The sequence below is a fragment of the Hyperoodon ampullatus genome, assembly GCF_949752795.1.
Source record: "Hyperoodon ampullatus genome assembly, chromosome: 1".
Lineage (NCBI taxonomy): Eukaryota > Metazoa > Chordata > Mammalia > Artiodactyla > Ziphiidae > Hyperoodon > Hyperoodon ampullatus.
The window spans coordinates 26,333,380-26,350,612 of NC_136914.1; the positions used below are offsets into that span (position 1 = coordinate 26,333,380).

The 17,233-nt window shown below is 40.0% G+C and overlaps 1 protein-coding gene across 1 annotated transcript in view; it reads left to right on the top strand.

Annotated features, from left to right (window-relative positions):
* Positions 1–17,233, top strand: part of FAM13A (family with sequence similarity 13 member A) — a gene marked incomplete at both ends in the record, with an annotated part of 327,001 nt that overhangs the window by 262,249 nt on the left and 47,519 nt on the right. The window contains 3 exon segments of the mRNA XM_079717737.1: positions 2,805–2,846; positions 5,834–6,013; positions 11,955–12,144. Of these exon segments, the coding sequence (XP_079573863.1) occupies positions 2,805–2,846; positions 5,834–6,013; positions 11,955–12,144 (412 nt within the window).

Here is a 17,233-nt window from a genome sequence, read left to right on the forward strand (position 1 = left end):
ATATGGTTTAATTACTTAGTCTTATTATTGATTTATTCATTTATTTTGCATTCTGAGAAAGGCTCTTTAAGACTGATTCAGATGGCTCAGGTCATTTTTCTTTAAGCTCTGAGGGAAATGTTGATGTATTGCCTTTTATTCATTCCAATTAGCATATGTTTTCCAAATCATACCTTCATAACTTAGAATCTTTAAAAACAGCAATTGTGATATCTAAGTCACTGAAGTCTAAAAGAATTTTAGTTGCAGGAATTTGGAACCTTGCTTATCAGTGGTCCTCCACAAATCAACAGCATCAGAACCACTGGGGAATGTGTTAGAAATACAAAATCTCAACTTCCCCTTTCCTAGACCTAGACCTACTGTATCAGAATCTGTGTGTGAACAAGATCCCGGGTGATTGTGATGCACATTAGAGTTTGAGAAGCACTTACTCAGAGAGTTAGGAATCTCAGAACCTGGTCCCATTTGTTGTCATTTCCGCGTCTCTTTCTTCCTCGCCTTTTTTCATCTTCTCCTCCCTACCCCACCCCCTGCCCCAAAAGGAACATAAAAATATCAGTGTGTGCTTTAATAAGCAAAAAGAAGTTCAGGTCAAAAGTGTATAGAAGGGAGGAAAGGAAGTATATCCCTTCAATCTGAGATGGCATGGCTGACTGATTGGCTGATTATATTTATATGTCTTTGTCATGTTTTTAGTATCTAGCAGATCTATATTTTCCCGCCTGTATGTTCTCCCGGAGTCATTATTCAAATTGGCCCCTGCCCCCAAAACCAAGGTTGTGTAACTGCGTGAGACATGGAGTACCTGAGTTAATTATACAGTGTTGAATTTACAGAGGGTGAGCCACAAGCATCAAAAGCAGGGACTGCCTGTTCCAGCTAAGGACAGAGAACAGCAAAGGATTTATTGTTGGTTATGTAACCTGGGAACCTCTATGAATAGCAGGTATTGTGAGGCAGACATGGTTGTAATTAAAAGCAAAGTTAAATACCTAAGTCCAGGCCTCCGTATAGGAAGATGACTCTAGTGAGTGTTTCTTCTAGTGAGTGATGGATTCAAAAAGTCAAGTGTAGCGATTAGGAGCTTAGACTCTAAGCTCAAACTTTCTTGGTTCCAATCTCAGCTCATCTACCTCTTGGCTCTAGGACTGTGAGTTACTTAACCTCTCTAACCTCTTCATTTGAAAATAGGGAAAAGAAAACAAGGGTACCTACTTCATGGACTTATTGTAAACAGTAAATGAGAAAAGCTATGTAAACAATACTAAGCACAATGTCTGAAGCACAGCACTCAGTAAGCATTCGGGTTTATTTATTTGTTCATTCATTTATTAATGAGGATTCTTCTCATATATTTCTCGTGTGAACAACAGCACTCTTTTATGCAGTTTTTCTGGGACTTGGCTGTGGTTTGTGACCATGACAAAGAGCTACAGCTTTCGCTAAAGGAATTCTCTGGGGTTAAAGAGTGAGTGTCTGTCGATCACCTCTGGGATGATGAGTGCTGTGCTGAGTATGGTGCTGGTGGTATTCGTAAGTATTGTCATGAAAGAAAAGGAGAAATATTACACAATCCCTTGAAGCACTTAGGTTCTAAATGGAAAGGGATGAGATACACATATACATGTACATGGAAGAACCACGTACTTCAGATGATTCCAAAGCAACAGATGATTGCAAAGCAACACATTCCAAAGCAGATGATTCCAAAGCAACACATTCACATGCTGAAAATTCTGTAGTATAAATGAGGATGCTTGGAGTGATTGAAAGGCAACCGTCCGTATTGGTCATTAACAGCTTTTATTTTCTTCAGGTGTCTTCTACAAAGAAGAAAGTAAAAATGGGAGAACTGTTAGATCTATTAGGCAAAACTATAGTTTGACACGCACTGAAGATTTTTTTTTAATCTCATTTTCAACATAGGTACTTCTGAATCTTGATTTAGAAGCCAATTAAGCACTACAGGGCAGAATGTAAGAAAGTACTCACACTGATATGGTTAAAACAGATGCCAGCCTCGACCCACACTGTGCTTATATGAAAGTAGAATGGGGGACAAAAGGGTGAAGTTCTGAAGCATGCTAATCAGATAGTGTTCTCTCATTTCACCATTCCGTTTTATATGGACTACTTTTTTTTTTTTTTTACTGACTACTTTTTAATACTTTCAAAGGAATTCAGGCTTTGGAGAAAATGGGAAACAGAGGAAGTTTATAAAAGCTCAGTAAAAGGGCTATAAATTAGGTGTTAAGATGAAACATTATAGAGCTTGAGGTATTTTCCATCTTGAGGAACTTAGGCAGACAATGTGGCTCAGATAGAGTCGTGTAGAAAACAGTGTTTGTTCCTTGTTCTCTGTCCCCTATGGCCCCCGCTCCGTGTTCAGAGCAGTTTTAGGAAGATGCTTCTGTCTGCAGACAGCAGGGATGGGGCAGTTGGTAGCAGGAAAGCCGTGGGCAACAATCGTATTAACATTTGGGGAAAATTCAAAGACCCCAGACTAGGGCCATGGCAAAAGTCTGAGAGGCAGAAATGGTTTTCAGGGGTCACCTTTGAAACTATCCGTCATGGACATCTTAACATGGAGAAAAGAAGCTGTTTGGGAATATGCACCCAGCGCCATCTCTAATCTAGAGACAGGTGAAAATCAGCATCCGTCAGTGGATACTTAAATGTCATGTGAGGGTCATTCAGGGCCTGGCTAAATACTTTCAGCCCGGGATGCCCTCACACGTTGGATTTGCACTCTCTGGTCCTCTGTCTAACCTGGCTTCCTTTCTTTTGCTTCTTTTCTACAGTGCCCACGTATCCCAAGTCAGCAATGTGTCGGCAACGGGAGAGTAAGTGATCCGGATTTTGGGCTTTTTTCCCCTCCTCTCGTGTGTTAAACAGTAAAAAAAAAAAAAAAAGCTTTTCTAATGGTGTATAGCATTGGAAGATTAATATAATAAGTAACCAATGATGATTTTTCAAACCACCCAGAGGAGAAGACCAAATAAGAAGTGTTCCTATTTGAGCTTCTGTGTGGGTGTGTGACTGCAGACCCCTCAGCCGTGTGAACATATGAGACTTTCTGTTTATTTTAGTCAAAAATCGTGTCAGTCAGTTAGTACGTGCAAAGCAGTCTGTGTGCTTTGGGAGGTGTCTTGCCATTAAAGGTGGAAATATGAACCGTGTATTTTACTTCTTCCTTTGTTCGTTTGAATCAGCCTCCATTGATGGAGTGCCTGCTATATGCCAAGCATAGTGTTAGGTGTCTCATGTCAAATAAGCCTTGAGCTCTGCCTTTGGGGCCTTTACAGTCTGATAGGACACAGAAAAGGAGGCAAGTTAGTGATGGCAGCAAGTCCTTTTTCCATAGGGCAGGGGCTGTGCTCTGTTAATTATGTCCATCGCATGTCTTTTTCCTCCTAAGACGACCAACCGCACTTAGACTAAGATCTAAACTGCAGCTATCTACCCCTGCCTGTTCGTTGTGCTTCACCCATAGGACATTTCTGGCACCTGGGTGGGCCTTTTGGAGCATCTTCCCTGAGCAGGGATCAGGCGGATGAGAAGGGGCGGATGAGTGATAAGGAAGAAGAGAAAAGCATTAGAAGGGACACTGATTGGTATGAATGTGGCTCTGATAGGATGAGTTGGAATTTTTTTTTTTTCCCTTCCTTGTCATGTGAGGAAGCGCTCAGAGGGCAGGTTTGATGTCTTTTATCTTTGAGAATTTTAAAGAGATTCCAGAATTATACCAAGACTGATGTGTTCTTGTCTGTTTCCTAATGACCTTTACTTCTTATATGTCTCGTATAACGTTTGGAAAAGGTGTGGCTTTGGTATGAATGTATATATTAATTTATTCACTTTCCTACGTACCACTATGAGGTAGTCTCAGATCGTTGGGATGTAGAGTTCTAGATACTAAAGTTCTAATGCCTAGTCATTCCGTACTTGCTCATTGTTGTAAAATAGTTTTAACGAAATTACTATGAGTCTATTATAAAACCACATTTGGAAAATCTTAAGTCCTTAAATTTTCAAAACCCATTTTATTTGACTGAATGTGCTTCTCAATCTGACCATTTTTAAAACATATATGTGGGGCTTCCCTGGTGGCGCAGTGGTTGAGAGTCTGCCTGCCGATGCAGGGGACATGGGTTCGTGCCCCGGTCCGGGAAGATCCCACATGCCGCGGAGCGGCTGGGCCCGTGAGCCATGGCCGCTGAGCCTGCGCGTCCGGAGCCTGTGCTCCGCAACGGGAGAGGCCACAGCAGTGAGAGGCCCGCGTACCGCAAACAAACAAACAAATAAATAAATAAATAAAATATATATGTGGCTTTTTAAAATTTTAACAGCTGTTTTGAGGTGTATATACAAAAAACTATACACATACTTAATGTATTGTATACTTAATGTATACAATTTGATGAGTTTGGATGTGATCCTTTTTTCAAGTGAAGGAAAACATGCTTTGAGGAGCGTCCGTTTAGAATTTTTCATGCCTGCTTATTCAGAATTAAATAATGAAGTGATAAAAATGGGTTTAGACACATTGAAAGATTATATAGCTCTAAAAATGATACCTCATCTGTCTTATGATGCGCTCTTTTTAGCCCCTGAGCTTACCTGTTTTCTTCAGGTTGAACAAAGTAAATCTATCCTTCCATCTCCAGTAATATACATTGGGGTGTTTGCATGAATACAGCTTCAATCATATATATTACAATTGAATTGAATAGAGGTTCAGAAAGATTTTACCATTCTGTTATGAGGAGTAATTGCTCTGGTCAGGTGTTCTTTTTTAATAGCATTATTGCCTATATAATTTTATCTTAAAGGGATTCCAAAGACGTAATAGGCCTCATAAAATCATTTGTGCCCGTTTGCTTTGTAAATCATACTGTCTCCCTCTGCAGAACTGGTGTAAATCTGGAAGAAACTCACCTTTGTAAGAATAGGTCCATTATTGTTCTATGAGGAAAAAAATCTTTCCTCCTTCTGCCTTATATTCAATGATCTTTACTTCCTGAATGCCTCCTGTAATTGTTGCTAGACCTGCTGTGAGTGTTTCAGGAATCCTGGACTCACAGAGATGGAAAACACAATTATCACATGGGTGGAATTGGTTCTGTGTATCTGTGTTTTTAATACACAGTGCAAATATTTGGGGACTAATGCCTCATACTGTCTTTGCTCATGAAGCTGTAGTCGATGTTCCATGGAAAATGCTGATATTTCCAATATTACGGGCACTTTTTTTTATTGAAGTATAGTTGATTTACAATGTTGTGTTAAGTTCTGCTGTAGAGCAAAGTGATTCCGTTATACATATATATATACACACATACATTCTTATTTCATATTCTCTTCCATTATGGCTTATCATAGGCTATTGAATATAGTTCCCTGTGCTCTACAGTAGGACCTTGTTGTTTCTCCATTCCATGTATCAAAGCTTACATCTGCTGACCCCAGCCTCCCACTCCATCCCTCCCCCAGCCTCTTCCCCCTTGGCCACCACCAGTGTGTTTTCTATGTACGGGGACATTTTTTTTTTTTTTTTTTTTTTTTGCGGTATGCGGGCCTCTCACTGCTGTGGCCTCTCCCGTCGCGGAGCACAGGCTCCGGACGCGCAGGCTCAGCGGCCATGGCTCACGGGCCAAGCCGCTCCACGGCATGTGGGATCCTCCCGGACCGGGGCACGAACCCGTGTCCCCTGCATTGGCAGGCGGACTCTCAACCACTGCGCCACCAGGGAAGCCTGGGGGGACATATTTTTAAACACAGTTATTGATAAGTTTCATTGCTTGGTTGACTCTGCATTCTTTTTTACCAGACTCTTAGAAAGAACCATCCGGTCAGCTGTAGAACAACATCTTTTGGATGTTAATAGCTCTGGAGGCCAAAGTTCAGAGGACTCAGAATCTGGAACATCATCAGCATCTTTCTCCACATCCACCAAACAGCGACGATGCCAGTCCAAGGAGCAGGATGAAGTTCGACATGACAGCGACATGTGAGTTGGCATTGGTACTTCTTGTTTGCATTTGCTCTTCTTCTTTTAAAAATATACACCCGGGGGCTTCCCTGGTGGCGCAGTGGTTGAGAGTCCACCTGCCAGTGCAGGGGACACGGGTTCGAGCCCTGGTCTGGGAAGATCCCACATGCCACGGAGCAACTAGGCCCGTGAGCCACAACTACTGAGCCTGCACATCTGGAGCCTGTGCTCCGCAACAAGAGAGACCGCGATAGTGAGAGGCCCGTGCACCGTGATGAAGATTGGCCTCTACTCGCCGCAACTAGAGAAAGCCCTCGCACAGAAACGAAGAGCCAACACAGACAAAAATAAAGTAAATAGATAAAAATTAAAAAAAATATATATATATATATACACCCAAATTAGTGATTGTGTTATAGACACTGTCATTTCAGTACTCAGGTTAAAATTTTAAGTTTTCATTTTGACCCTTCTAAACTTGGCTGGCATTTAGAAATTCATAAGTGATTGAATAAATATTTCCTTTTCATCTAGATGTTTTGTATGTTATGGGAAGCCACCTCTGATTTAATACATTTCATGGCTTCCTCATGAATATCTTGTCAATATTTAGAGAGATCCTAAACCACTGGAGGAGAAAATTGCCACATGCCTGTCCAGAGGTGTTTTTTTTCCTTGTTAGACAACATTCAGTTGGCTATTAGACTTGCTTATGAGCCAGCAGATTTTCCTACTATTTTGACCTGATTAAATACCAGAATATTACTGTAAATGCTCTGACAGTTGATGATGTTTTAGTAGAAGAAAGGTTGAGCTTAAGTCTAACAAAAGAGGAAATGCTTGAGTTCTTTATTATTATAATGACTAATTTTAAGGCATTCTCTCAGCATGAATTTCAAGAAGAGTATTACCACAAATTTTATTCTCCATTAAGATTTGATAAAATACAAATGAGTAATTACCATTCATCTTATTGAATAATCATGATTTAAATTGTCAAGGAAAATAAATTTATATAGAATATAGTCCCATATTTTTCCTGAAGGTTTTTTTTTTTTTTTTTTTTTTGCGTTACGCGGGCCTCTCACTGTTGTGGCCTCTCCCCTTGCGGAGCACAGGCTCCGGACGCGCAGGCTCAGCGGCCGTGGCTCATGGGCCCAGCCGCTCCGCGGCATGTGGGATCTTCCCGGACTGGGGCACGAACTCGTGTCCCCTGCATCGGCAGGCGGATTCTCAACCACTGCGCCACCAGGGAAGCCCTCCTGAAGGTTTTATCTACTGTAGCATTTAGTCTCTATAAAGTTATTATTTTGAAATTCTTATTAAATGATAAAGACTAAACCAAGCCCTACTTTGCCTCATTCCTTTTCACCTGGACTCATAATCTACATCAAAACGTTGATGGAAAAAAAGCAACTTCTCTTTGCTTAAAGAAAATACAAAAGATACATAGTATAAATAAATTCAATGCTGCACATTATAAAGATGTTTAAGAGCTATATTAACAAATGTAATTTTAGAAATTAAAAAGTATCAGTAATATTACCCACTGACTTTTCAAGTGGTATAAGCAGCACGTTTTAAAAAATATTTGTCTTAGAGCTGGTGGATAGGAGGGGGTGCTGTAATATTTCCTTTAGAAAATAGGGAAATTATAATACGGGACATATTTACATTTAAAATTAGCTACTGACTAAGCTTTATAGAAAGTGTTTAGGTATATAATTAGTCTGTGTCACCTATATTGTGTTATACAGCAAGTACCAATTATTCATCTAACACTGTTCTTAGCCTCTGCCTCACTTTTTGCCACACAGTATGTAGCAACACTGCATTTTTAAAATCCTTAGTGTGTCATGACATTGTGCTTTCCACCCTCGTTGTTTGGACAGAGGGATAGCAAGCAGAGGCTGGAAGCGGTAGTGAGCATGGTAGAACAAAGCTGGACAGTGGTCCTGGTGGTGGTGGGTACCTGGGGCGGGCCGGGGAGGAGCACGGTAGGGTAAGGTCAAAAGTGAACAGGGGGGCTTCCCTGGTGGCGCAGTGGTTGAGAGTCTGCCTGCTGATGCGGGGGACACGGGTTCGTGACCCGGTCCGGGAGAATCCCACATGCCGCGGAGCGGCTAGGCCCATGAGCCATGGCCGCTGAGCCTGCGCGTCCGGAGCCTGTGCTCTGCAACAGGAGAGGCCACAGCAATGAGGGGCCCACGTAACGCAAAAAAAAAAAAAAAAAAAAAAAAAACAGTGAATAGGGGCTACACAGATAAACCCACACACCTGTGGTCACCTAATCTATGACAAAGGAGGCAAGACTATACAATGGAGAAAAGACAACCTCTTCAATAAGTGGGGCTGGGAAAACTCGACAGCTACGTGTAAAAGAATGAAATTAGAACACTCCCTAACACCATACACAAAAATAAACTCAAAATGGATTAAAGACCTAAATGTAAAGCCAGATATTGTAAAACTCTTAGAGGAAAATATAGGCAAAACACTCTCTGACATAAATCACAGCAAGGTCTTTTTCCATCCACTGCCTGGAGTAATGAAAACAAAAATAAACAAATGGGACCTAATGAAACTTAAAAGCTTTTGCACAGCAAAGGAAACCATAAACAAGATGAAAAGACAACCCTCAGAATGGGAGAAAATATTTTCAAATGAAGCAACTGACAAAGGATTAATCTCCAAAATATACAAACAGCTTATGAAGCTCAATCTCAAAAAAACAACCCAATCAAAAAAATGGGTGGAAGACCTAAATAGATATTTCTCCAAAGAAGACATACAAATGGCCAAGAGACACATAAAAAGCTGCTCGACATCACTAATTATTAGAGAAATGCAAATCAAAACTACAATGAGGTATCACCTCACACCGGTCAGAATGGCCATCATCAAAAATTCTACAAACAGTAAGTGCTGGAGGGGGTGTGGAGAAAAGGGAACCCTCTTGCACTGCTGGTGGGAGCATAAATTGATACAGCCACTATGGAGAACAGTATGGAGGTTCCTTAAAAAACTAAAAATAGAACTACCATATGACCCAGCAATCCCACTACTGGGCATATACACAGAGAAAACCATAGTTCAAAAAGTCACATGTACCCCAGTGTTCATTGAAGCACTATTTACAATAGCCAGGACATGGAAGCAACCTAAATGTTCATCAACAGAGGAATGGATAAAGAAGATGTGGTACATATATACAATGGAATATTACTCAGCCATTAAAAGGAACAAAACTGGGTACTTTGTAGAGACAGGGATGGACCTAGAGACTGTCATACAGAGTGAAGTAAGTCAGAAAGAGAAAAACAAACATCATACACTAACACGTATATGTGAGATCTTAAAAAATGATACATAGTCTTATTTGCAAAGCAGAAATAGAGATACAGACATAGAGAGCAGATGTATGGATACCAAGGGGGAAGAGGGGGGTGGGATGAATTGGGAGATGGGGATTGACACATATACATATTGATACTATGTATAAAATAGATAACTAATGAGAACCTACTGTAGAGCACAGGAACCTGTACTCAATGCTCTGTGGTGACCTGAATGGGAAGGAAATCCAAAAAAGAGGAGATATATGTATATATATATAGCTGATTCACTTTGCTGTACAGTAGAACCGTTGTAAAGCAGCTATACTCCAATAAAAACTTTTTTTAAAATAGTGAACAAGGGCTAGACAGGGAGAGAAATATGAAACGCAGAGTAACCACTCCTGCAGAACGTTAATTACCTCCTCAGAGGCCCTGTCTCTAAATACAGTCACGTTGGTGGTAGGGCTTCAACATATGAATTTGGGGGGAATACAATTTAGTCCATGACAACTTTCAAATCTAAAAGCTCCTCCATTAAAAAATTACAATTGGATTTATACCCCGGGAGTTAGGGAAAATATGAAGAGAAAGAAGAAGACAAATTTAAATAGTAAAACAAATGATTGTGAATTTGAGACCAAACTCATCTAGGCATCCACAGAAGGCACTGCTCCCAGTGCAGGGAGGGAGAGATTTAAGCGTGTGTGTATATGTGCCGGCATGTGAGTCCTTATCAACTTTTCCTCATGTCTTCAATTATTTTATACTTAGGATATTTCTTATAAATGTTACATACATCTTTTATATAATTTTACTAAATCTACATATTTGTACATTAAAAGTTGTGTAAAATAAGACTAAATTAAATATGGAGTATTAAAAATCACCAAAGATAGTATAACTTTGAAAATATTATGATAATATTTAATTCATAATGTTGCCTCCATGATAGCCTAAGACAGGATATGAATTTAAATTACAGAATAAATATTTAATGTTATCTTTCACTTGGGGATATGATTGAACTGAAAATATGGTCAGGAAAATATAGTAAAATATAGTCATCTATTTTTACTCTTTGGAGCTCATTTATTTCAAGATAACAGCTTTGGGTGTTTAGGGAGATACCTTTATATATTTTTCTTAAATTGAAGTATAGTTGATTTACAATGTTGTATTAATTTCTGCTGTACAGCAGAGTGACTCAGTTACACACATATATATATTCTTTTTTGCATTCTTTTCCATTATGGTTTATATGAAGATATTGAATATAGTTCCCAGTGCTATACAGTAGGACCTTGTTGTTTATCCATTCTATGTGTATTAGTTTGCATCTACTAACCCCAAACTCCCAGTCCATCCCTCACCTCCCCGTCTCCCTTGGCAACCGCAAGTCTGTTCTCTATGTCTGTGAGTCTGTTTCTGTTTTGTAGGTAGGTTCATTAGTGCCATATTTTAGATTCCATATATAAGTGATATCATATGGTATTTGTCTTTCTCTTTCTAACTTACTTCACTAAGTATGAAAACCTCTAGCTGCAGGGAGATACCTTTAAGGTCACACCATGAGGGAGTGTATAAAGTCTCATTCATTTGTACCTGACCAAGCCATGATGCTGCACTGATGATTTAATTTGTTCTGTGATGTAGTAAAGGGTAAACATTTTGGTAAGTAATTTAATTTTGTGAAAACCTCTTAAAAGGGAATGTTAGGGTTTCCCTGGTGGCGCAGTGGTTGAGAGTCCGCCTGCCGATGCAGGGGACACGGATTCATGCCCCGGTCCGGGAAGATCCCACATGCCGTGGAGCGGCTGGGCCCGTGAGCCATGGCCACTGAGCCTGCGCGTCTGGAGCCTGTGCTCCGCAACGGGAGAGGCCACAGCAGTGAGAGGCCTGCGTACCGGAAAAAAAAGGGAATGTTAAAATACTTAAGGAAAACTATTTCAAGAGCATTAAATGAATTAAATTCTATAATTAAAATGTCTAAAACTAAGTCATGAAGGAACTCTAGTTATAAGCTTACATCCAGAAACTTGTACTGGAAAATAATGAATCCATATTTCAGTTAAAATGCTTTGTATTCCATAGTTTTTATTATACTATTTCTACCAAGATTATCTAATGCAGTCAGATTTAGGTATTAATGCATTTCTACTGTGCTAAAATGTCTTTCGCAATTGGGAGAATCAGTGTTCCATTCTGGAGAAAAAGACAGATTTCCTTTTCAGATTTTTCTTCATACATTATATTACTTTATAAGACGTGTATGTGTGTGTGTGTATTTATATAAAACCTATGAATTATGTGAAATGTCTTTGTAAGTTTGCACTATTCTCCTGATTTGAATACAGATTACTTTTGGTACAAATACAAAAGGTGTTCATTGGTAGAAACATAGCCCTTGCCAATTTGCCTCTGGGAATGATTTCTCTTTTAATGTGATATATTTGGCACCAAGTGGTCTCAGGAGTAGCAATCTGCTCAGATTTTGATCAAAGATGCAACCTGGAATTTCTAAGCACTCTTCTGACTTTCTGTGTGATGCAGTGGCAATGTCATTTAAATGTCCCTTTTACCTTTTAAAGTAAAATTAAGCTAAATCTTTTTTTCAATTCAAGGGGACTTATCAACAAAGAAAATATTCCTTCTGGGCTCAACAACCTTGATGAATGTATTTTGAATGCTCATCATGAAGTGGAAAAATTACATGAAAATACTTCTGGTTATATTGGAGAAAGGGGCAAACCGAAACGTCAGAAATCCAGTTCCAGACTTTCTGAGCTCGGTGAACACCAAGATAGTCTTGTGGTAAGTGCATACTTCCGTACAATTTTTACTTGTGGCCAGTTAGGGAATATCACACCTCTTTTCCTTGCTTTGTAAAAAATATCAATGTGGAGTTTCACAGAATTATAGAGCATGAGTTCTGAAAAAGACCTTAAGAGCTACTAAGTATACACACGTCTTTCTTTTTGATAAATATAAGAATCAAGTCCAAGGTAGATTACATTTTGCCAAAGGAACAAGGGGCAACACATGCCTCGGTTTCCATGTTATTGAAATAGGTCTGAGTTTCCTCTCATTCTTTTGAGCATTTTTAAATTTTATTTTTGGAATAAAATTGTCAAAGCAGTTTTCCTTATACTCCCCCATTTTATTTGTTCCTGTCTATATGAATATGTAAAAAAAATTAATGATTGAACTTAAAGTGAGGTGAAAGAAGAATACATACAGGAAGAGGATCAACTGTCTTTGTGTTCAGAAGTTTAATTTCAAAGCTGTACACTATAAATAGTTTTTTTCCTCTATTCCTCAGAAACAAAAAAATTAATCTCCTACACGGTTACCTCAGACCTGAACTCTGGATCGTTAATTTGATACATAAGTTATTGCAGGTGGTTTTAGTCAACAACTAAATATTTATGCAGTTTAACTATAAATATATGTCATCCTTTTTTGTGTATGCTTCAGTTTCTCTGAAAAGTGAGAACAAAAGTCTGTCTTCTAATTCCCTATAGTTTGAAGAAATTTAACCAAAAAAAAAAAAACCTGAAGGTGAATTTTATAATATAACATAAACTAGCGTCCCTAATAAAAATAGGTAATAGGTAATATCCATTCTTACAATGTGTAAAGCCTCTGTTCTGCTTTATCTCTGAGCAGTTTTTACCTCCATGCTGGGTTTTCTGTAAATTTAGCAAAACTTATGGGCCACTCATTTTCCCATTGTCAATTTCTGCATGTGCTCAGAGAAGATTCCCAGTTTTATTCCCTAAATAAAATATGCATAAATACAAATCTGGGGAAAACATGTTTATTCCATTTTCTTCCAAATGTCTTGGTACCCTGTTTCTAGAAATAAATTGATCAGCTAGAATGGACAGAGACAGTCATCCACCTCAGACCCATGTCTGACACAGTTCTCCCAATACAGAATGTAAGCTTTGGAGCCATTGCACATTAAATGGTTTTTAACACTAACTTAATTCTTATTTGGGGGAAAAGTAACATTTTTAATAAACTAAATGATACTAACTCCATTAGCTCTTTATTTGGCCCATGATTTGTTTATCTGCTGAAGAGAATTACAGTGACTAGAAGTCTGACACTTGGCTTCTCAGAGAAGAATGTGCTTCTCTGAATCCCTTTTAAAATGAACTTAACTCATCAATATTTTTTTTCCACCAGGAATAGTATCTTAATTAGCTAGGTGGTAATAGCTAATAAAAGTGGGAAAGTACATTTATTCCTTAGAATATGTGTGTGATTGCTAAAACTGTGGACATCGTCTTTGTTTAAAAACAGTTAGAGGAGAGAGCCTAATTCCATTGTGGTCTTTTTTCTGTGAAAGGATTTGTCTCCACCTTAGCTGCCAGTTTCTGCATTCCAGGATTATGCAGGTCACATGTTAACATAAGTGAGCTAGGTGGACCGTGTCTTTGTTGCAATGAATAATTTAAAACCCTGCCAACACAACTGAGACAGAAGCAAAACTTCCTCATCTGTGAAGTGAGGGTATTCTCAAAGATCTTTTCTGACTCTCATATTCCATTAATTTTAAATCTCATCTTCACAGGTCACCACAAAGCAAAGAGCCAGGGCACATAACAATGACTAGGATTTAGACTAGTTTTGAAGGTGCAGTTGTGCATCTTAACTTCCTACTTACTTTTAACCTTCTATTTTTACTTTACCCCACTCTCCTCCAAAACCTTCTCCCACTTCAAGTTCTTTATACACTGACTAAACTTTTGTTTCTGTAGCTGGAAAAACATACATAATTATATGCCTTCTGTGTGCCAGGAAATATTTCAGAGTCCAGGGATACAGCTGTGAGACAAACAAGCAAAAATCACTGCCCTCACGGAGCCTACATTCCAGTAGGGGAAACAGACAAAATCAAGATAAAAAAAAGTAAACCATACAATATATTAGATAGTGATAACTATTAAGCAAGAAATAAAGCAAGAAATGAGGATAGGAATTGTGAGAGGGCAGGGGATACAATTTTAAGGAGAGTGGTCAGAGGAGACCTCCCAAGAATTTGACACTTGAGTGTAAAGACCTAGAGGAAGTAAGGAAACAAGCCATACTATCACAGCAGGTTACAGAGACCCCGAGACAGTCACTCATCTGGAATGTTCAAGAAACCACAAAGATACTGTTAGTGTTAGAAGAGAATGAGGAAAGTGAAAGAGGTAGTTGGAGGGGCGAGAGAACAGATTAAGTAGGGCCTCCTAGATTATTGTTAAGGACTCTGCCTTTACTCCAGGTGAGATGAGAATCCATGTGAGGGTTCCAGGTAGACCAGTGATGTGACTTACTGAAATTTGGTTTGACTGCTGTGTTGAAAGTAGACAGTAAGCAGGCAAGGGCAAGAAGCAGGAAAACCCGTTAGGAAACTCTTGCAATAATCTAGGTTTGCGCTGATGATGGTGTGAACGAAGGTGATACCAGAGCCAGCACGTGTTGCCTTGCAGGCTGCCCAGTGCAGTACTCTAGGGGGCGTTGCTCATATTGACTAACATGTGCATGGGTCCTCCTGGAGTCGTGTATTGCAGTAGTCACGAGGTGATAGGTGGATTCTGGATATATTTCTGAACATAGAATTGACAGATTTCCTGACATTACATAACTGTGGGGTGTGAAAGTAACAGAGGAGTCAGAGATGCCTCCGAGGTTTTTGGCAACTAGAAGATTTGTGTGGCCAGTTTACCGAGATGGAGAAGACAGAAGTTTGGGTGATGATGTCGTGGTTCAGTGTTGGACATGTTAAGGTTAAGCTGCCCGTCAAATATCTAAGAGGAGACAGCAGGAAAGCAGCTGGATTTCTGCGAGTTTAGGGAGGGTATCCTGGCTGGAGATGCATCGTGGGAGCCAGCAGCAGATAGAGGCTATCTGAAGTCAGTGTACTGGATGAGATGACCGAGGGAGCGAGGATGGACGGAAAAGGGAAGTGGCCTCAGGGACCGTGAGCCCTGAGGCATACAGTCGTGTAAAGGATGGGGAGATGACGAGGTCCCAGTAGAGGAGACTCAAGAAGGAGACCCCAGCAAGGTAGAAAAAAATGAAGTGTGTTTGGTGTCCTGGATGCCAAGGGAAGCATGTATCTCGAGTTGGAAAGGTCAGATGATTGGCCGAGTAGAAGACCGAGAGCTTAGCCACTGGAATGACCAAGCTGGAGGTCACTCAGTAACAGCAGTGTTGATGGAGACATGGGAGCAAACCATCTTCCAGAGAAAATGAGAAGAGAGTGACTGAAGAGTTTGAGTGATAATATCACAGTGATCTCACCAGCCCACAGCACAGCCACAGTGACCTAAAAAAGCATCTTGCAAATTTGGAATCTCTAAAGTGGGAACTGTCTGCGTACTTAACCTTATCCTTTTTCCTCTCAGGGCTGTCATGACCAGCAGAGACTAAGAGACTACAGATAATTCAGAGCTCAGAAACTAGCGAGTGGCATTCGAGCGCTCTGCCTTATCTCTAATTATGGCCACGGTCCCAACCTTTTCCTCTCTCCTTGCACTGCTAGCGCACACCTGTGCTCTTCAACCTTTCCCAGAAGGAAACCTTGCCCCCTGGTTTATTTTGAAGAGCTAAGAGGGCCAGCTTGTGTTTCAGCAGTTCCCTCACTCATGCTTCAGAATTTCTCTAGATCTCCACCCATTTTATTTTCTCACCTGCTCAAATGATGAAGTGGTTTTTCTAAATTCTAAGGTTAACTTGAAGGTTAAGTATCCTTGGAAATTCTGTTTTCTACATCCATCTCCCCACCCCATGTACGTGTACAAACACATACACAAACTCACTCACTCACTCACACAGACACTTTTCATTGCTTCCTCTCCCCTGGCTTATTTCTGTCAGCCTAGAAAATGTCTCTGTCTCTAAAAACATTCTTTCTAGGGCACAATTTAACAGTTTGAATCAAAAGCTGTAACTCAGTCATGCAATGTATCTAATAATCCTACCTCTGCCACCCTGCTCTAGAGACATCATTGTAAATATGGAAAAGACTGTAAGTATTCATTTGCTCACCACCTGAGTATCTATAATCATGGAAAATTAGAAGCAATTTAAATGTTCAAAAGTAGGAGACCAGATAAGTAACATTTGTATGTCAATTCAATAAAATATTATGCATTGAATAAAAATTATGGTTCTGAAGACTATGTAATAAAGTGAAAAATGTTTAGCAAGGTGTATTTTAAGTGCTTTGTATATATTATCAATTTTAATCCTCCAATAATCCATAAGGTAGTTATTATTATTTTTAATATTCTAAACATGTGGAGAATGAGGCACAGGAGATTAAACAGCTGCCCAAGGTCACACATAAGTGGTGGAGCTCAGATTCCACGATACTCTCCCTCAATATTAAAAGTAGGTTATGGGGCTTCCCTGGTGACGCAGTGGTTGAGAGTCCGCCTACCGATGCAGGGGACATGGGTTCGTGCCCTGGTCTGGGAAGATCCCACATGCTACGGAGCGGCTGGGCCCGTGAGCCATGGCCGCAGGACCTGCGCGTCCGGAGCCTGTGCTCCGCAACGGGAGAGGCCACAACAGTGAGGGGCCCGCGTAACGAAAAAAAAAAAAAATTTGAACAATCTGCATTTCCAGTTCTTTCCACACTTGCTCTTCAACCCCTGTAATCTGAATTCTACCCCTCTAAAGACCTCTCTAAGAAACCACTTTCTCTGTGTCACTGGGTGGACATGTGGTTGGAACTGGTCTTTTAAGACCGCTGTGCTGTTGTCCGCTTGGTGCTTGACCTCCCGAAGTCCTTGTGGTGCTTGATACCCTTATTTTCTCAGAACTCTTCCTCCCTTGGCCTCCAGGATATTGACCTCTCTTTGTCCTCTTACCTCAATGACTGTATTCTTCTTTACTGTGT